We start from the raw sequence: 21,145 nt of genomic DNA, 5'->3' as shown, positions 1-21,145 counted from the left end.
CGGAGCGAAGGGCTTCTTCCTGTCGCTCCACTCTTGGCGCGTGCGCACTACATACGCGTTGGAAGGATTTTGAGGGACGCACTAACACTATTGGCTGGCTGGCCGTGAGGAAAGGCGGGATCTTAACGCTGATTGGTGGCGATGCGGGAGTTCGGCGCGCCGGGCAGCACGCAGTGGGCGCGGGCGGTGGGGAAGCAACGTGAGTTCTCCTTGGTTCCTGACTGGTCTGTTGGTCGTCTGGTACCCTTTGGCGTGAGAAGCCGGTCGTTACTGCGGCTACGGTCCCTGCCGCCTCATGGCGGCCATCGGCGTCCACCTGGGCTGCACTTCAGCCTGTGTGGCCGTGTATAAGGTGAGGGCTCAGGCGGCCCGCCAGGGATTTAACGCCGGCCCCTAGCTCTCCGGCCCGGGTCAGCTGCGGCGTGTAGACGCCGCGTGGGTGGCCCGGGACGCGCGCGGGGTGGCGTTGCTGTGGGGCGGGGTCGAGCGGCGTCTCAGAGGACCCACTACAGGGCGTGGGGTGAGACTGCAGGCTGCGTCGGCGTGGAGTCCGGGGATGACCCGGCGGCGAGCTCCCTGGGGGTCTGGGGCGGCGGGGCGTGGGAGGTGGCCTGACTCGGGGGATGTAACGGGGACGTCAGGACTTACGACATCTCGAAGAGCCCAGGCAGGGGGCGTTCGGGACTGTGGAGGGGTCTTGGTGATACCTGGGCTGTAGTGTGTGGAGCTGAGTCAGTGGCACCCTGGGCTCTGGATCCGGAGGGGTGGTCTCTGGGGATCGGGGTTCGCCGGTTGGGCCGCGAGGTCCGCCCTCCGCAAGGGGCTGGCGGCTTTCGGAACGCTTGAGCGCGCTGTCTGTGGGGCGGTCGACGTTCGCATTCTACAAACTTGGCCCTGCGAAAGTGAGAGCTTGCTGCGAGGTTGTGACCTTGTTCTTGTCTGTATCAAGGCAGGACGAACAACGATTGTGAACTCCGTTACTAGGCCAGAGTATACGTGTTACAGGATTTGTGAGGAAAATAGAGTAAAGAGGGAGGAAAGATGTGTTTATAGGAGAAGAAAGCTAGGCAGACAGGGTTATGTACTAATGCTTGTTATTTTGTTGCTTATTTTGTTGCTTTTATAACTGTATGTATGTATGGAAATGTTAGGTTTGGTCCTGTTGTTGACTATGCATAGTTAAGTAATCAGAAAAAATGAGGCAGTTCTATAAAATCTAGAAAATTAATACTAGTGATCAAATCTGTAAGTGTTAAGGTATTGATATAGCAGGTTTTCCTTCCACATAGGTTTAAAAGTAGCATAGACTATGTGTGACTCACATCTAATAAGGCTATATATTTTATTCTAGGACTAACACACTTGTGTGGTTTTTTTCTAGGATGGCCGGGCTGGTGTTGTTGCAAATGATGCAGGTGATAGAGTTACTCCAGCTGTTGTTGCCTACTCAGAAAATGAAGAGGTACTATTCTTTTTATACTTAGAGATAGCTAAAAAATCATATGCATTACAACATGTTACTCTTTTTTAGGTGGTAGGACTGGCAGCAAAGCAAAATAGAATAAGAAATATTTCAAGTACTGTCATGAAAGTCAAGCAGATCCTTGGCAGAAGGTATGGAATAAAATAGTGTTCTATAATATAGCATCTAAAATGTTTTCATTTATTAGTCTTAAGTAGAAGGTGAATACTTGAAAAACCACAGCTTATTTTGTTGCTTTTATAACAATCATTTCAGAGAATACCCCAGTAGATTGTTTCTTTTGATTTTTGTTGGCTGTTCACCAAGGATGGGATTCACTAAGATACTTGATTCTTCCTGAGAAGTCAGTATTGATAAATACCAGCACCCATTTATTTTTGACAGTTTGTCTCATTTGGAGATGGTTATTTTCACTTTTTTTTTTCTGTACCAGGGCTCAAACTCAGGACCTTGTACTTTCCAGGCATGTGCTTATGCTGCTGAACTATCTCCCTGGCCCACATTTTTGTAATTTTTAACTAAAAGTAAAATTGTGGAAATTTGAAGACTTCCTTGCATGGGGTTGAATTTTGTAGGATCTTGTAATTGGTCACAATTTATGTAGAAACTATTGATTTTCTTGCTCAAGGTTGTTTGTAAGGCTTTCTGGGAACTAACTTCTAGTTGGCTTACAAATTTAATCATTAGAGAAACAGCTGAAAGTAATGTCTTATGTACGAGTCAGGTTAATCATCTGGTGTAATGTTAATTAGAAGATTAAAGAGACTTGCTTCCCCAGACTTGTGTGTCCTCAAATTATAGATTACCATAATAATTAGGGGTTTTCATTTTCACTAGAATAGTAGCACTTGATAGAGTGGTTTTAAATTTTCAAAGTGCTTTCACATCTATTATTTTATTTAAGCCTTTCAACATCCCTATAAAAATTGATAGGGCAGATATTCTCTCCCATTTATAGATGAGAAAACTGAGGTACATGGAAGAGTGATATTTTTAAGTTAATTACAGAGGTAAACTAAATAAAACTACAGCTCAAGTCTCTTAACCCTCATCCCTAGGTTCTGATGTCCCCTCCTTCCCCTCCCCCTGCCTTGTGCATGTCAGGCAGTTACTCTACCACTGAACTATACCCAGCTCTGCAGCCATTGTATTTCATTTGATTACAATTTATTTCCTTGTATTTTAGGATTTGGAGATTAAATATTGGATTTAATATTCATTTCTTTTGTATGTACAGATATTTTTATATTAGTATATTTTTCCTTTCAGTATTTTTAGAAACTATTCTATTTTGGAGAAGATTCAAGTTTTTGTGGTGGTAAATCTATTCCTATATTCTCTACTTGTTGAAAAAACCTAGTACAAAGCATACTAAAATTGTTTGGTGTCAGATATTTTCAAATCATACATTCTGGGAAAAAGCAAGAAATTGTAGTAAGTCTTGGAGCCGGAATCACTGCATAGCTAACAATTTGTTTTTTAATTAAACTTTATTTTGAGGTGACTAGACTCATCTGTTGTTTAAGAAAAGAATAGAGGCATCATGGTTGCACAACTATAGTTTAATATCAGAAGTAGCAAATTGATATGAATATACTCAAAATACCGAACATTCGTATGAATATATATCCCCTGGTAGCCAACATGTATTTGTTTTTTATGCTGCTATTTGGGGGCAGGTGGCTGGAGTAATGATGACTCTGTCTTCTGCCTTAAGCTCAAATTTTATATTAGAAGAATGGCTTGAGCTTAAATTTTTGGCCCTCAGAGTTACTTTTTAGCAAAGAAACATAATAATGCCAGTCAGGTGAGTACCAGCCACAGCTTGATACCTTCTGTAGGCCCTCAAGTTAGTTTCCTCATGCTCCAGGTTATTTTCCTGTTCACCTGTTTTTTCACCAGACATTGCTGATTTTTACAGACACATAGTTGTACCAGTTGTCAGCCTTGCAAGTATTTGGCCCCTTATGGAGGAGCCTGTCCTTTTGTTAATAAGCTGTTGAACCCTTAGTCCAGTGCCCACCTTGGGTGAATTCCTAAGATGGGCTTTCTCAGTCTTGGGGTCATGCCGATTTATGACCTACTCTTGGGTAGCACTGCTTAACTTGCTGCCAAAATGATCCTTACACCCTTTCTGTAACTCTCATTCCCTGTGGCCTTCCAGTCAGAAATGCGGTCCTTGGACCTGACTTCTCAGCAATTAGCCCTGAGAGGGAAGAATCGGCTGGCTCCTGGGAATACGCTGAGAGCACACAGAACTTCCCCACACCTTCACATTTGCACCTTGCTGCCCAAGCGCTTGCTTCAGTAGTCTTCTTAGCCCACTATGGCCACTGCTAATAGCAGTGCGGGCATCCGGTGGTCCAGACAGGAGACACGAACTCTTCTCTCCATACTAGGTGAGGCAGAATATATTCAACGCCTCCAGACTGTGCATCACAATGCAGATGTCTATCAGGCTGTGTCTAAGCGAATGCAACAGGAAGGCTTCCGCCGCACCGAACGTCAGTGCCGCTCCAAGTTTAAAGTTCTGAAGGCATTGTATTTAAAGGCCTATGTTGCTCATGCCACAAGTATGGGTGACCCACCACACTGTCCGTTTTATGACACATTGGATCAGCTGCTTCGAAATCAGATAGTGACTGACCCAGACAACTTAATGGAGGCTGCTGCTTGGGCCAAACACTGTGATCAGAACTTAGTGGCCTCTGGCACACCAGGGGAAGAGGGAACCAGCATTCTGAAAGCAAAAAGGACTCAGGCAGCTGACCGTCAGCCTGTCTTGAAAACAGTTAAGGAATCAGATGATGATTGTCAGCTGAGAATCAGTGACCGGATCCGAGAAACCAGTGACCTAGAGGACTCCTGGGATGAATCCTCGGGTGCAGGTAACTCCCAAGCATGTTCAGGATTGGGGTCTCGGGGTCACTTAATTCTAAGCAACAGTGAACATTGAAATAGTGCTCTCTTCAACTGCTGTTTCTACCCCACCCCGTCCTTTTTATTAAACCTGATAGTAGAATTAAGGGCTGTAACTTTAAAAAGCTCTAACCCTAGGTATATAAGGTGTTAGAATTCTTGAAACCTAAAAGACATACCCTCTTAGAAATAAACTAGTTTTGGCGTTACTGGTAATGAGTAGTTAGAAATAGATGGGGAAAATAGTAGTTAGAAATAGATGGGTTGGATAGCCACATGGAAAGGGGTTCTGGAAAGCAAGAGGGAAGTCTTGGAGTCTTGGAGAAGAGATTACAATAGGCAAAATGTTCGTAGTACGGAATAAGTTTTTTCCAACTCTTGTAGAAAGAGACCTTTCTGAGAATAGCCTTAGTTTTGACTCAGCTTTGCTGCTGGCTCCAGGCATTCCCTTAGTAGGAATGTCCTCTCTGCAACATTGTTGCTTTGTTTTTCAGGGTGCTCTCAAGGGACCCCCAGCTACAGCAGCTCCCACAACCTTTTCAGAGGTACAGTTGCTCCCTGTCAGAGCAGTCCCATGACCAGTCTGGGCATGTCGGGTGAGCCCAGTCCTTCCACCAGCACCAGCCGAAACCCTCCTGGTGCAGCCTCCACACTGCAGCCTCCAGTCTTCTCTTCCAGATTTGGTTTTGTCTCTGCTGGGGATAGGCCTGTGGCCAATGAGGCCCCACCAAGGTGGGCAAGGCGAAGAAGGCGGTCAGTGGCCAGGACTATTGCAGCTGAGTTGGCAGAAAACAGGAGATTGGCACGAGAACTTTCAAAGCGAGAGGAAGAAAAACTGGACAGGCTAATTGCTATTGGTGAGGAGGCCAGTGCCCAGCAAGACACTGCCAATGAGCTGCGCAGGGATGCTGTCATCGCAGTCAGACGCTTGGCAACGGCAGTGGAAGAGGCCACTGGTGCTTTTCAGCTAGGGCTTGAAAAATTGCTTCAGAGGCTGATTTCAAATACCAAAAGCTAGGAACTGATTACAGAAGCATGCATTTCCTAAACTGGTAGAAGTCTACTTCCAGCACCTGCCTCCTGGTTCCCTCACTTTCTGTGTCTTCAGAAGAGAGAGGAGATGAATCATTAATATGTAGAGTGGTAGGGGTTTACTTGTGAGTTCCTTTTCCCAAGATCCTCCATTAGTTGAAAAATCTTCCTGAAATGTGAGGGATGGCCTAATAGAAAGCAGATGGAGCCAAGTCCAAGAGCCAATTTGTTCTGGCTTTGTCTCTAATATGAGACAATCTTCTTTACCTCTCTATGACAGTTTCCTCATCTGTAAAATGGGGGACAGATAATAAATAACTCCTGCCCTGCCTACCTCACAGGGTTGTTGTGAGGATCATGTGGCTAATAGATGTGAAAGAATTTGAAAGTACTATACATAATGTAAGTTATTAGTGCACATGACCTTGGCCAAGGCAAGGTTAGATGAGCATGTTCACAAGACATAGGACTGCAATTGCATAGCATGACCTCATTGCTTAAATCATTACTGGATTAATTTGACTGCTTCACAGAGTTTGAGATCTTGGTTTTTCAAGCCCTCCTGTGGCTCATTAGCCTACTGTAGGCACAACATATGTTTGTACCTTTATCTCTTACCTTTGCTGCAGTGGCTCTGACAGGTCTACTAGTAAGAACTTACAATAGTCAAAGGAGAGTATTCTCTCCTGCATTGTACTGGTTCTTGTCTCCTGTCAAGATAAGGATGTAATTAAGAACTGACAGGCAACCACAATTAATAGTACATTGTGGTTCATATCAGTAGTGATCTTGGGTATGGTGAGATATTGGCTGTTTCATAAGATAGTAAATGTAAGTAAATTATTTGGTGTTTTATATTATTTGGGTCATTTTATGCAGATGTTATATCTTTAAATTGTAGTTGCCATTTGAACATTATGGGAACAATTTGGATTGTGTCAGTTTCCAATCTGCTTTTAGTTAATTTTGTTCTTTTAGCTGTTTTTGGTTTTGTTGTTTTGATCTATTTTGTTAAAGAGGGGCAAGCCTTAGGAAACTTTCCGAGGTCACTTTTTCTCAAATGATACAAACAGAAGTTCAGTTTGTTAATAGCATATGGTAAAAGAGATGAACTTCGTTTTGCCTTTAGCTTTGAAAACACTATAGATAAAGATTGTAATAAATTCTTAAGCACAAGCACTCAGCACATATACCCTCCACCTCAGTACACATTGTTGGGGAGAGATGAAGCTACTTTTCCAGTTAACTAAAAAGAAAACAACTACTGGCCATCACTTACGTTAATTTAAAGCTTTTAGTGGTTTATTTAGTACTTTCAGGAAATACAAACAGGTATTGTTGGGATTTAAAAGGAATACTTTGGGAAATACAGATGGGAGCATTTGGGATGTAAGAGGTTTTCCTGCAACCAAGACACGGAAAGACAAGCAGGAGGTGTGTTGGGAGGGGTTGTGTTTTATACATACCAGGCTCAGATACTTATCTAAATGTTGGAAATGCACTTAGGTGGAAAGATGTCAGTATCACAAACACCACAGGTGGCAAGTAGGCCAGCAGCCAGGGTGAATGCCTGCTGGGCGTGTGGAGCAGCGGGGGTGCGACACGAATCTGGTTAGAACTGCTGGACTGTAATCCTGGCACACTTCATTTCATTGGGTGAATCACTTTGTATGCCTCAATTTCTGTTTCTAAAATGACAGATTTGTACCAGATACTTTTTCTAGTACCTTTCAATTCTAAAAATATTTTAAGTAACATAATTTAAGAATACAAAGTGAAATTTCAGTTGTCACAGATTCCATGCCTTCAAGACACATATGTTTGTAATCCCAGCACTTTGGAGGCTGTGGCAGGAGGCTCGTCACATGTTTAAGGCCAGCCTAGGCTACATTGTGAGTTCAAGGACAGCCTGAACTAAAATAGCACTACCCTGTCTCAAAAAAGGGGGAGGGGGGAATGTAAGTTAAGGCATTGAAAGACACACACACATAAACACATCTTAATTGTCTTAGGCTGTTACATGGAGGGATGTGTGTCAGAACTGGAAATCACTAATAAAGATTAAATAGATCGTCTGGGAAAATGGAATACTTAACAGTGAAAACTACCATATAAATGTAATGGCAGGAAAGTGTATGGGCAGGGATTTATTTAAAATAATTAAAAGTGCTAAGAGCAAAAGTGCTCAGAACTGGAGTTAACAGTTTGGAGGCACTTTTGTCAAAATCTAATGGAGAAGTGCAACAGTGTGGGAATAAAACTCAAGAAAGGGTCCTAACAAATAGAAAAATATGCCCAGAATATTGTGGGGAGAAAGGTTACAATGAGAGACCATGTGCTGGGAAGCAAGCAGAGAGTCCTGCCTACACTTTGTTTCCAGACCCACTACCTGGACAGCCTCACAAACCTTTCGCCACTGCCTGGCTCAGGTTCCTCCCTTATGTGGGACCAAATGATTGTCCCACCTACCTCACAGGGATGTTGTGAGGACCCACAAACAGATGAATGTGAAGCATGTTAGATGAGTAGACACATAATGATTGGGGAAAGAGAATGGTGCAGTATAGTGCCATGGTGACTATCAGAGGTGTTTAGGAGGAAGAGCAAGAAAATATGGCATGCTGAGAACATTGTGATGCAATGGTAGGATCCATACTGTTTCCTGAAGACCATGATGTGAATGTGGTGCTTGTGTGTATTGACCTCCCACTACCTTCACTACCTTTGTGTTTCTGTTAAGTAATTTAATCCTAGTGTGGACAAATAAAGTTTTTACTTGTATGTAGTTGTGGGTTTGTCTGCTATTTTCTGGTGATACCTGTGCTGCTTTGTCACCTCCATTCTCTGCTTTTTACTTTCCTGCTTTTGATACTCCCTGTCTTGCCTGTGTATGGCCCTAAGATCTCTGTGTGCTTTCTGTCCTCAGATGAGAGAGATCCTTTTTGAATAGCAGTTGAGAACTTGTTTTCCATTTCTAAGAGTTCTGTAAGTTCCACAAAATATCTTTAAAAGTTAATCTGTCTGATCAGTGGATAACCCACACACAGTAGGGTAAATTGTTTGGTTGTCTTAAATTCTATCCTAAAGAGAACAGCCTATGAGTTTCATGCTTGAAATTATGAATATATTTTCATACTTTTTTTTCTAGTCTTAAAGTACTCATCTGGAATGTAGTCTAGGTGGTTAAAGGGAGAGCAAGTTTAATGGGAAAAATACTTTAACTTTTGTAATAAACACCTGGATACCTTCCCATCAGGGCATTAATTAGCAGTGTCACTTTCAGCCAGCTCCTCTCCTGTTAATTGCTATTTTACGTGATAGGACAAAAGAACCTGAAAATAATGAAAAAAAATTTGAAACCTAGTTAGTCTGTTTTGTCTTTCTTTTATTTATATAGATGATCTTCAGCGTTTTTATAGCCCTTCTACAATTAACCACTATTAATTTTTATTGTTATTAAGCACTTAAAGTTGGTTTCTTTATAAAGTAGCCAGAGCTGTTTGGAATCCTACTAAGAAGGATACTAGTCCATTTCATCCTTATTTCTAGGTAGAATTAAGCCAAGGGTCAGCGATTGCTATGTCTTCTGGGGTGAAGGTACGGTGGTCATTTATAGTATTAGTGGGAGACAGTGTGCTCAAGAATAAACAAGGGTTGCCTGGTAGCCTGATAGATAAGACCAAGGGTCAGTTGGTTCTGCTCCTTAGTGTGAGTCATTGCCCCTCTCTGAACATCTTTAAAATAATGACCAGGGCAAGATAAATAATAAATAAATAATAATGCCCAGGGTTGGGGAGAGAGCTTAGCTTAAATGCCTGCCTGGGAAGCACAAGGTCCCGAGTTTGATCCCTGGTACACACCCCCCCCCCATGAAAAGACTTTGCTAACTCTCAAAATAATGCCCATGAAACTTGAACCCTTTTAGGTATTGTGAGGATGAAGTAGGTGAAAATGTTCTGTAGTATGCATGAATTGGTATTGCTGTCTGAAGCAACACAAGGCCCATTGCTTTAATCTTTTCTTGCCATATACATTTAATAGTATGGGGCATCATTGTAGTTCTGTATGTATAGGTACTGTAGTACTCTGCACTATATACAGCATTCATACTTAGGCTCTATCGTTCAGTTTTGGATATTCTGTACAGAAACCAAATAACCAAGATGATATTAATGAGATCTGCTCTCAGTTTGCAGTCTTACCTCCTTTTATCCTTTCTATCTTAGTGGTTGGGGCTTCATGATCTAATGTGAAAGTTTGTGACGTAAATTCAATGATAAAATGGAAAGTCACATGCAGCTTGGTCAGCACAAGAAAGAGTACTTTCAGTTGTGCAGATTAACACTTTAGGGGAATTACTATAACCATCCTAAATGTTCCATTGAATTCTTATTTCTGTAATATTAGAAGACTTACTGAGCAATGTAATTTGTTTATATTTTAATATTTGTTGACATTGAAAAGTACAGTCTTTAAACCTTATATATAACTTTGATACTAATTTTAATACTCAGCTACCTTTATATCTTTCTCTGTGGACAGCTCTGATGACCCACAAGTTCAGAAATACATCATGGAAAGTAAATGTTTAGTGAGTATGATTCTGTTATTGCTTCCTTGTTGTACAGAGTGCCAAAGGTCTTGACAGGTAATGTTGTTTTTAAACTTCACATTTGTATTAAAATTATTCTTTATTTAGCTCAACTATAATTTTTTTTATAGGTCATTGAGAAAAATGGGAAATTACGATATGAAATAGATACCGGAGAAGAAAAAAAAATTGTTAACCCAGAAGATGTTGCCAGACTGATTTTTAGTAAAATGAAAGGTATTGAACAAAAAACAGTTAATTTTAAGTGATTTTTTAATTTAATGTGTTTGGTACAGGGTCTCACTAAGCAGCTCAGACTCGTAGTGATCCTCCTGTCTCAGCCTTCCTGGCACTGGGATTATAGGCAGGCATCACCATGCGTGGTTGTCAGGCCTGGGGCAGGGCCAGCATGGCATGCGGTACCAGGGATCAAACCTGGGTCCTTGTGCTTGGCTAGGAAGGCATTTAGACCGCTGAGCTATCTCTGCAGCCCTTAAATGATCTTTTGAAAGTTGGCCTCTACCAAGTAGGAGTAGTTTTGGACCTTGGGAGAAGTAGCCTAACTCTTTTGGACAGTACTGAGCAGATTAGCAATAAGAAGACCTAAACTATGTATGTGATTTGGCCACTTTCTGCCTTGTAATTTCACCTTCTATGACTTACCTTCCATGATTATGATTTCACTGTAGTACTAGTTGAGTCTCCCTCATCTGAAATACCTGGAACTGTAAAATACTTTAGATTTTGGGGTTTTGGGGGTTGTTTTTTCTTAAGATTTGGGCATTATTTATATAGATCTTATTGATTGAATATCTCTAGTCCAAAATTCTGAAATCTGAAATGCTCTAAAAGTCTTAACTCTTTCTGGACACTGATTTAGAGCATTTCAGAGTTCATATTTTCAGTTTAGGTAACATAAATGAATTGGGCCAGATTAATACTTTGAACATTTTTTTGAGATTTGACCAAGTAAACATGACAAATAGTAAATATCTTCAAGATTAATAGTAAGGGCCAGCCAAATAGCTCAGCGGATTAAAGTGCCTGCAAGCAGGCGCAGGGGCCAGGATTTCATTCCCCAAGCCTGCTATGCCAGCTCCGCCTGCAGGGTGCTCTGAGATGGCAGTTGAGACTGGGCGCTGGGCATGGTGGTGCACACCTGTAATCCCAGCTCTTGGGAGGCTGTAAACAGGCTGATCACCATGAGTCCATCTAGTAGTAAGACCCTGAACACCCTGTAGACCCTTTCCTAAAAATTAAAAAAAAAAAAAGATTAATAGTAAACTCTTGACAGTAATTTAGGCAGGAATATGTCTGGTTTTATCACCACTTTAAACAAAGTACAGTAAGTTGAGCAGTGTTCTGTGGAACGATTTGGGAAATTCTAGAGTAGATTATTTGCAAGGCTTATTTCCACTCTGGAATTGTTAGGAATCTGAGAGGAAAGGCGGCCTTTTAACATACTGAGTATAGTGATATGTCTCCAGGTTGGCTTATTAGAAGCCTGTTCTCTGTGGCAGTGAATCTGATTTGAAGACCGTTGAAACTGAGGCGTAACTGTGCCTTTTTGGACAGTACCTAGTTCTAGGTCCACAGTGCTCACCATTGGCCGGGGAGATAGCTCAGTAGAATAAGTGCTTGCTTGGCAAACTCAAGGACCTGAGTTCAATCCCCAGTTCCACAAAAAAAAAAAGAAAAAAGAACTTACTCCTCCTAGAGAGTGCCCACTATATGACCTCACACAGTGCTCACCACAACCATCATAAAGTACACAAATTATTGTGTGATTTAAGAACTCAAGAAATTGACAGGTGGAAACATCAACTGAATTTAAACATTTGTTTTGTGAGATCTTTGGCATAAATTAGGATACATCAGAAAATATATCTTCACATTTATTTCTGTCATTAGAATTTTTGCTATGCGTAGCAGCACACATTTAATCCACAAACTCAAGAGGCTGATGCAGGAGGATTGCTATTAGCTTGATGCTACCCTGGGCTACATAGTGAGTTCAAGCCCAGCCTAAACTATATAACCAGACCTTGTTTCTGAAAAACAACACAAATACATTTATTTTTATATGTTTCAATGTATAGAAACGGCACATTCTGTCTTGGGCTCTGATGCAAATGATGTGGTTATTACTGTTCCATTTGATTTTGGAGAGAAGCAAAAAAAGGCTCTTGGGTAAGTATAATATAGAGTTTATTTTTCTTAAAAGAAATGCAAATTTCACAATACCATATTTCATAATACAAAATTATATTTGAAAATAGTGTAACATAAAATTGTATTGTAAATACTTTAGTATGGTGATAATCATTGTTTCCTTTTATGAAATGCCAAAAACACCTAACATTTAGATATAGTTTACCGTTCTAGCTATTTTCATAGAGAAGTTTCATAATTACCATATTAAACTGTTATGTACAAATCATTGCCTATTTCATATATTTAAGATTTATGTGTGAATTATATAAGAATATACAATCATAGAAAATATTTGTAATTATTTTTCATGTTAGGCCATAGTATTAAACCAAAAAGTTAACATTGTTTTTACAGGTAATAAGGCAAATGTAATTATCAAGCATGTATCCCTTTGCTTTGCTGGGTGGAGTTCCATTTGGGATTTTGGCAAGCACCGAAGTGACTGTTTTTTGTTATCCCCCAGATGCTTATATTACCAGTTTTTGATCTTTGGACCTTTGCACTGAACTATATCCCCAGCCCAATTTTATTTTTAGATAAGATCTTATTAAGTTGCTAAACTGCTTGGAATGGGCTTAAATTTGTGACCTTCCTATCTCAGCCTCCCAGAGTACTATTGTTACAGGCATGTGCCACTGCACCCAGCTGAAACTCTTTCTGAGAGAGAATTGTCTTAGTTCAGTAGTTCCCTAGATTTAAAAAAATTGGAAAAATTTTAAAACTTTTCATAAACTTACCTTAATCTCTCATGAACATTTTTCCTCATTCAGCTAATATTTGTTAAATGTCTTTGCTAATTAAGCCACATTGTACTCACAAAGATGAGTAAAACATGATTCTGATCTCACAGAAGTATCAGGAGAGTTTGGTAAATGTTTTGTATGAGAAATTCTACATAATGAGGCAGAGCATCTCTCAACTTTGAGAGTCCAGAAAGAGACCACCACTACCACCACACAAAAAGAGTGAACTTTTTTCATCGTGGCCATTTCTAAAAGCTTTTTTTGGCTGGGTACTGGGAATCAAATTTAGGACTTCAGGCTTGCTAGGTAGGCCTTGAGTTGCTGAGCCTTATCCCTGTGCCCCCAAGAGCTTTATTTTTCTTATTCAATGTAAGCATGTATTTTCTTCTTCAAGAAAATGGACTCTGAAAAAAAAAAAGGCTGGCCAGATAGCTGAGCTTACTAAAGCGCTTGCTTAGGCAGAACGCAGTGGCTGGCGTTCTATCCGAGGCATGCTGTGCCAGCCCTGCCCCCAGGGCTCGCTGAGTCAGTGACTGAGACTGGGTGCAGTGACAATGCCTGTAATCCCAGCACTTGGGAGGCTGAAAATAGGAGAATCCCTACTAGTCCGATCTACCTAGTAAGACCCTATAGGCCCTGTCCTAAATACATTAAGAAAAAAAGAAAATGGACTCTGAACATTGTAGTGTTTAACAGAAAGAGAACTATTAGAGAATAACTTCCATTTCACATGTTCATCCTTGTTTCCAAAGATCTTATATGTCTCATCCATTTATAGAATCTTACCTATTACATAAATTTGTAGCACAGCATCTCTTAAAGTATCAGATTTAAGCTGTTGTGATATTAAATCCACTAAAAGCAAATTGTTCACAGAGAAGCAGCTGGAGCAGCTGGATTTCATGTCTTACGATTAATACATGAGCCATCTGCAGCTCTTCTTGCTTATGGAATTGGTCAAGACTGCCCCACCGGAAAAAGGTAAAAAGTCACAGTCATTCTTTAAGGTAGTGGCTCCCAACCACTAAGGATGAAAGATAATGAAAATTTCAGAGTTTTTCAAACAGTTGGGGAAACAAATGCTTTGAAAGCAGAGAAAGGACATCACAGGAAGGAAGATTGAGCTTTTCAATCCTTCTCTTACTGCCCTCCTTTTGTCCCTTTATTAGAGGAAGATTGAAAAGTTATTCGCTGGCCCACTTCCAACATAAGCTAAGACACTTGATATTGCCAGCATTTCCAATGATTACACATGTTTCTAAATAGTGGCTACTATTTTATGTACATTGGACTTGGCAGGAGATGAATGGAAATCTTGCATGAAGAGTGAAGACTTCAGACCTGCTCGACCCTAACTTAGCTATGTCCTACCTGTCTCTAGATCTGATTGTCATGACAATTGGAGAAATTAATTCAGATATTGTATTAACTTTCCCTAATTATTTTACCTTACTCAGCTTCTTATAGTTAAATTAATATGTATTAGTCACTTGGAAATTATTTTTAGGTAAACTAGATAAATACAGAAATATCAGATTATAAATTTTGATAAACAAGACATAGGGAATTAACTTCTACAGTTTTGCACCTGTAGAACATGTAGTAGTAACTAACATTAACTCAGACTAGTATAGGACATAATAAAATGTATAATATTTAACACAATAACCTCATTAGAATTTCTATTTTTAGTTATTTTGAAATTCATTATAATCACTAATGTCTTCCTGATTGACTTGGAAAGTTAGTGTTTTGAACTCTGGCTACTGAATAGTTTTACATGTATTTTCCAAATAAGAAGATAAAAAATATGGATTCAGAATATATAGGTTCAAGGCTAAATTCATCACCAAGTCACTGTAGACACTTACTCATTTGAGAGTTTCAGTTTCCTCATTTGTGATTTAAAAGGATTAAATTATTTCTAATGTGTAACCCAGCTTTAAAATGTGATTTTATGATAAATTACACACTTTCTCTTTGCCTTGAAGCAATGTTCTGGTATTCAAGCTTGGAGGAACATCCTTATCGCTCAGCATCATGGAAGTTAACAGTGGGATGTATCGGGTTCTTTCAACCAACACTGATGATAACATTGGAGGTGCACATTTCACAGCAGCCTTAGCACAGTACTTAGCTTCAGAGTTCCAGAGGTGAGTAGTGATGGCCTCGGTGATGCAAAAGAGCATATTTCTTTTTTTTTGACGGACACCAGATTATCTTTACCTCTGGAGTTTCGGCGTCCTTAGGGCAGAGTTTGTCAGCTACAGTATTGCAAAAACTTAGAGCTCAGCAAATTTTTTTTTTAATCATTGTGAGTTGCTCTTACTCTTTTTCTTTTTTTCATGATATAGAAGATTAGATCCAATTGCCTTTGAATTACACTATAGGCTTAGCACCTTTTTTATTTTTTATTCTGATTTTTTAAAACATTTATTCATTTATTTATTTGGTTCAGGGTCTCACTACGCAGCTTGGACTTAAAAGTTTGGTCCTGGTGGAGTTAATATTATCATCCTGTTCCATGAGTTAATGTCTCTTGTTTTGTTTTGTTTTGATTTTGGTTTTTCTGAGACAAAGTCTTGCCAAGTAGTTTAGACTGGCCTCAAACTTGCAGCAATTTCAGTTTCCCAAGTTTTGCGATTATAGGTGTGTGCCACCAAGCCTGGTGAGTTAATGTCTTACAAAGTATTTGTTTCAATTACTAATCTACAATAATATTTTAGTCTTTTTTAGTGGTTATAATTACTCCACTTAAAAGTCTTAATTCTGTTTGGACATATCAATCTAATAAAGATTATATTTTAGACCTTACTACTGTGAAAAACTGTAGTTGAGATAATACTGTTTTTATACAAGGTTGACCAAATTCTTCAGTTAAAATAATTCTTAAAAAACTGTTGTATTTTCACTCATTTGAGAAAGACCTGGCTGGCAGGCAGATTCAGTCATGCAGACCTATTGGGACCCCTTCTGGAGTGTAGGAAAATCCACCTGGTGCCAGGCAACCCTCCAAGATGCTAGTAATCAAAAAAGTTTCCAAAGAGGATCCTGCTGCTGCCTTCTCTGCTGCATTCACCTCACCATGATCTCACCATGCAAACGGAAATAAATCATCAACCATGGTTCCAAGTGTCTCTAAGAACCTGGTTCCTAAGCCTGCACCACCTCCTTCCAAGCCCAATGCATGGAAAACTTAACAGAATGGAATGGAACACAAATCAGGATCCCTTTCCTCTAGCTGGGAGTCTGCTTTTACCAATCCAATTTCTGTTACCAAACCAGTGGTACTGGCTGGTGGTGTAGTTCTAAGCTCTCCCAAAGAGAGTCCCTCCAGCACTACCCCTCCAGTTGAGATCAGCTCCTCTCGTCTGACCAAGTTGACCCTCGAATTACCGACAGGAAGAGTGAGTTCCTGAAGACTCTGAAGAATGACCGGAATGGAGACTCCTCAGAAAACAGAGACTGAAAAGCTGGATGATTTGGAGAACAGCACACCCGAACCAAAGGAAAATGAGGAGCAAGGCTGTCTTCAGAATGGTCTCTCTCTCCCTGTTGTGGAAGAAGGGCAGGTCCTCTCACATTCTCTAGAAGCAGAATACAGTTATTGAAAGCAATGGGATGGCAGGACTATCCTGAAAATGGTGAGAATTGCCTTCCACTCACAGAGGATGAGCTCAAAAGAGTTCCACATGAAGACAGAGCAGCTGAGAAGAAATGGGCCTCTTTTCTCCTTGGAGAAACACTTGTAAAGCAGAGTTTGAGGATTCTGACACCGAAACCAGCAGCAGTGAGACGTCAGATGACAATGCCTGGAAGTAGGCAGGACCTATACTGCTTTTTATTACACAGATACTGGTGGGATTTTTTTTTTTTTTTTATTAGTACAGGGTCTTATTACACAGATCGGACTTGTAGTGGTCCTCCTGTTTTCAGCCTCCTAAGTGCTGAGATTACAGGCATACGCTACCATGCCTAATCTCAATAACTTTCAGTGTGCTCCAGGGGTGGAGCCAGCACAGCACGCCCGAGATCAAAACCTGGTTCCTGCACTTGTCTAAGCAATTGATTTAGTCCGCTGAGCTATCTGGCCAGCCATAAAGATGTTATTTTACCAAAAGTGAATGATTGTTACTTAGCCAGCGGTTTTAAAAATTAACTCACATTGGAGATAGAACTTTTGTGTATTTTGTATTTGCAGAAGCACCTTTAGATTTCTTTGATTTTTTTTTTTTAGTGCTTAACTGATAACTATTGATCAGTGATTATGCCACAATTGTAAAGGCTGAGTTAAGAGACAATTACATATGTCTCCTGCAGTCTGTGTTTATCTCACCTGTAAAAAAATGATAGCTATTTTATATTCTTCACAGTACAATCTGTTATTATGGTTATACATTATAGCAAATCAGAGGGCCAGCCAAATAGCTCAGTGGATTAAAGCGCCTACAAGTGGGTTCAGGGGCCGGGGATTCAGTCCCCTGGTCTGCAGTGCTGGCCCCGCCCCTGGGGCACACAGAAATGACAATTGAGACTGGGTGTGGCGGTGCCTGTAATCCCAGTTCTTGGGAGGTTGTAAACAAGCAGATCACTACATGTCCAATCTAGTAGTGAGAACCTAAACACCCTGTAGACCCTTCCCTAAAATACAAAAAAAAAAAAAAAAAAAAAAGTGTTGCAATTCAAAGTAGAAATTGATTACTTTTTTTTCTCAAAGGGACTGTCCTTTTAATTGTAGAGAATATTTGTAACAAAATTTTGAAGGATTAGAAAGCCAAATGCCTGGAGGGTTAATAACCTAAGTTTGCAGACCAAAATTAGAGAAAAAGGAGGGCTGCAAGGAAAGTCAACATTTTGGCCTTAGCCTTCCAAGGTCAGTTAAGACTCAGGACATATGAGAACTTGTACTGTAACGTCATGTAGCTTGGTAGTGTCCCAAATTTTCTGATCAAGGAGATTATGGGGCCAAAGAGTAAAGTGATTGATGATGTAGAGTGTGTCTAAGGAGAGTTACATGGAGAAAAAACATTCTCTCAGGCTTTCACGGAGAACACATTGGCCAAGCAATGGCCGTGACTCATCCACATGGCTGACACTGACAAAGGTTCTACAATCTGAGGTACAGGATCTCAGGATAAATCCTGAGGGGATTTCACTGACCTTATCAGACCCAAAAGCTACAACTCTTGTTGCATAGGTCCTGCTTTACCTTGGTCTTAACCATCCAGCAGAAAAGTATAAAAACGAAGTATAAGAAGTAAAGCCATGCTGTTATGTTGAGCTGTAGGAGACTCAAATCAACAATTTCTGATATTGCCAGTGAAGCAGAAGACCCAATGCTATTATGGACTACTGGACTCTTTTAGATTATTTTGCTGGGTTAACACACCTATAATATTCAAATAACGGAACTTAAAAAGGTATTAAAGATGAATGTCCATTCTGTATCTGTGTATTCAAAATGGTTACATTCTCTTAATGAATAGAGGGATTTGTTCTAATAGTGTTTGTAAATAGGATATCATGTCTGCATCTTGTACAGCAATTAACCACTAGGAAGAATGTATGCAATGTGTTAATTATTGAAGTTGTCCTACCAAAAAAGCCAAATGCTAGTATGTGATGTGTAATATTGATGCATGAATTTATTATCTTAATAATTTTTCAGATTTTAGTTACATGAATTTCTAAATTTCTGATAATTCTAAACTTCAAAATTTTGTATTTTTTCATTTAGATCCTTCAGACATGATGTCAGGGGAAATGCCCGGGCCATGATGAAACTGATGAACAGTGCTGAAGTTGCAAAACATTCTTTGTCAACCTTGGGAAGTGCCAACTGTTTCCTTGACTCATTATATGAAGGTCAAGATTTTGACTGCAATGTATCCAGGTAACACTGAAGTTCAAAAAACTTTAAAATATTCCAAGTGAATCTTATATAGGTGCAGTTTTCCATGTTAGGTTTGCCTAAAATTTAGTAAATCTATAAAAGGGGAATTTTACTATTTTTAGTTTTACTGTCAGACTAATTGTTCCCTAAATAATTAGTTGTGATTGTTGCCCTATTTAGACTGCAGTTAGCAATTTTAAAGAAGGATGAGATAAGGTTTGATTTCATTTCCTAAATTGCAGTCCTACTTCTGAGTTCCTAGTTCCCTGTTGGCTTAAGTTTGACGTGGGGTTTACTTATGTTCCCATATTAATTAATATGCTACTTTACTTTGTGTGTTAGACCATATTTTAAGTATTTTCTCCCATTTGCTGCTGAATCCTAATATCTCCCTGGTGAGATAGGTACTAGCATCACCTTCATTTAATACACAAAGAAGCAGAAACAGGTTTCATTGCTGGCCTAAAGTCACACAGATAATAAGTGATGGAACTTAAGGTAAACACAGGCAGTTTGCATGCATAGTACTTATTACACTGTACTAAAGAGAGACATATAACTTATTTTTGTTTGTTATGTCCACCATCATCAATATTTTACATTTGAAAAGCTTTTCTGATGTGCAGAAAACAGTTTTTAATACCTCTTTTATATAATTTAAGATACTTTTTACAAAATACAGTATTACACTGTTCCCCAGAAAGCACAAAGCCAGGGCAGCTGAACATTGCCTTGGGGTTTTGTTTCCTATTTACTAAGAATAAAAGTAGCTATCTTGGTTAGCCAGTTAAACCTTCCCAGTGATCTACCAGGTAACTTTGAAACACAGCCAAACTTTCCAGCATTGTAGTTACATAGTTTTGGGACTCTGTCTTATTGGGTTACCTTGCTTTTCCATCTTTCTATTAATTGAACATCTTCGCTTTACCTGGGCTTCCTGAAGTACCTAGAGCTACAGCTGCCCTGTACAATAGCCACTAGCTACCCAGGGCTATTCAAATTTAAATTAGCATATTAAAAAGGCAGTGTAAGTACTGTACTCAGTAGTAGTCTTAGGTGACTGGTAGCTGGCAGAAAGTTCTGCTGGCAGCACTACTCTAGCTCTTTGAAGAAAGTATTTGAAGCTCCAATCCTAATGATGGAAGTGAATTGAAATCTCATGGTGGGAAGAATAGCTATATATTTTTATTTCTAGAATATGCAATGTAATAAAATATAGTAAATGTTTAAATTGGGAAAATTGATTACAGTAAAAGACAAAGTGCCATGAATCCCCCCCCAAGTGCTCCCCCTTACTTTGAGCACACTTATCCCATTGTTTTTGTCACTTTCAAAAGGAGTTCTATAAGTCCTGATCAGTGAGTACCTTTAAAGTGTGCTGTTGTGGTTGGCCTGATATAGAAAAGTGATACAAAGTGTTTCCTTTCCATGTTCATTTCACTTTGGGGAAGAGCCAAAGTTTCACAGTGCCAGTTCCAAAGAATAAGGCATATCAAATCGCACTGTAATGTTTTTATTTGACAGAAGTTACGATGCCAGAGCTCACAATTGTATTCCTGAGTACAATGTCAGCTTGCACAATTCCATCAAGGTCAAAAAAAAAAAAAAAATCTTCATCATTGATGTGCTTTTTTCTTCACATGAGAAGAATGGGTGATTTCCCATGAGAACTCTAAACCTTCATATCAGAATCATGAGCATAGATGAAAGTTTCATATCCTAGGGTTACAATTCTTTGTTTTTTTAATTAGTACATTTTAGATATGTATAACAGGGAATTTGTACCTATAAACATATCTTGCTTCATTTTTTTCCATTCGTCTCCCTTACCTTTAACCTTTCTTCCTCTCCTTATTTACAAACACTGTTTCCATTTTTCCTTTTTTTTTTTTTTTTCTTAACCTTTCTTCCCTTTCCCCCTTCCTCTTCCTTTATTCCCCTTTCATTTGAAAATATTCTACCCAGTTCTGCACTGGATTTTAGCCAAAAGACTGAAGTGATTTCCCATTTCTCAGTATCTGTTCTACATTTTGTTCCTTATTTATACTTTCAGTTTCTCACATCAGAGAAATATTTAAACTGATGTGTTTGATTCTTAAAGAATATGGTCTCAAAGTATATCCATAGCTAGAAATATCTCAGGCTTATCCTTTATGAGTAGTACATCATTGTATGAAAAAACACCTTTATCCATTTATTTGGGTATTTGAGCTGTTTCTAAGATTTAGCTAGTGCATTCTGCGGCTATAAACATCAGTGTGCATATATCA

The 21,145-nt window shown here is 39.5% G+C and overlaps 1 protein-coding gene and 1 pseudogene across 3 annotated transcripts in view; both read left to right on the top strand.

The window, feature by feature from the left end:
* Positions 1-163: 163 nt before the first annotated feature.
* Positions 164-21,145, top strand: part of Hspa14 (heat shock protein family A (Hsp70) member 14) — a 42,524-nt gene continuing 21,542 nt past the window's right edge. Inside the window, exons 1-9 of one of the 3 annotated variants that reach the window (XM_004641743.2) lie at positions 164-352; positions 1,382-1,462; positions 1,532-1,614; positions 9,977-10,025; positions 10,157-10,262; positions 12,125-12,215; positions 13,859-13,963; positions 14,974-15,135; positions 18,720-18,875. In XM_004641743.2, the coding sequence (XP_004641800.1) occupies positions 296-352; positions 1,382-1,462; positions 1,532-1,614; positions 9,977-10,025; positions 10,157-10,262; positions 12,125-12,215; positions 13,859-13,963; positions 14,974-15,135; positions 18,720-18,875 (890 nt within the window). In that variant the 5' untranslated portion in view covers positions 164-295. Of the gene's footprint in view, positions 353-1,381; positions 1,463-1,531; positions 1,615-3,678; positions 4,372-9,948; positions 10,026-10,156; positions 10,263-12,124; positions 12,216-13,858; positions 13,964-14,973; positions 15,136-18,719; positions 18,876-21,145 lie in introns of those variants that run through there. The other 2 variants (XM_023701871.1, XM_023701872.1) reach the window with 2 other exon arrangements.
* On the top strand, positions 15,146-16,804 carry LOC105743614 (annotated as a pseudogene).

Source organism: Octodon degus, unplaced genomic scaffold (assembly GCF_000260255.1).
Source record: "Octodon degus isolate 3935 unplaced genomic scaffold, OctDeg1.0 scaffold00141, whole genome shotgun sequence".
NCBI classification, from domain to species: Eukaryota; Metazoa; Chordata; class Mammalia; order Rodentia; family Octodontidae; genus Octodon; species Octodon degus.
This window is presented reverse-complemented; position numbering and strand designations above follow the sequence as displayed.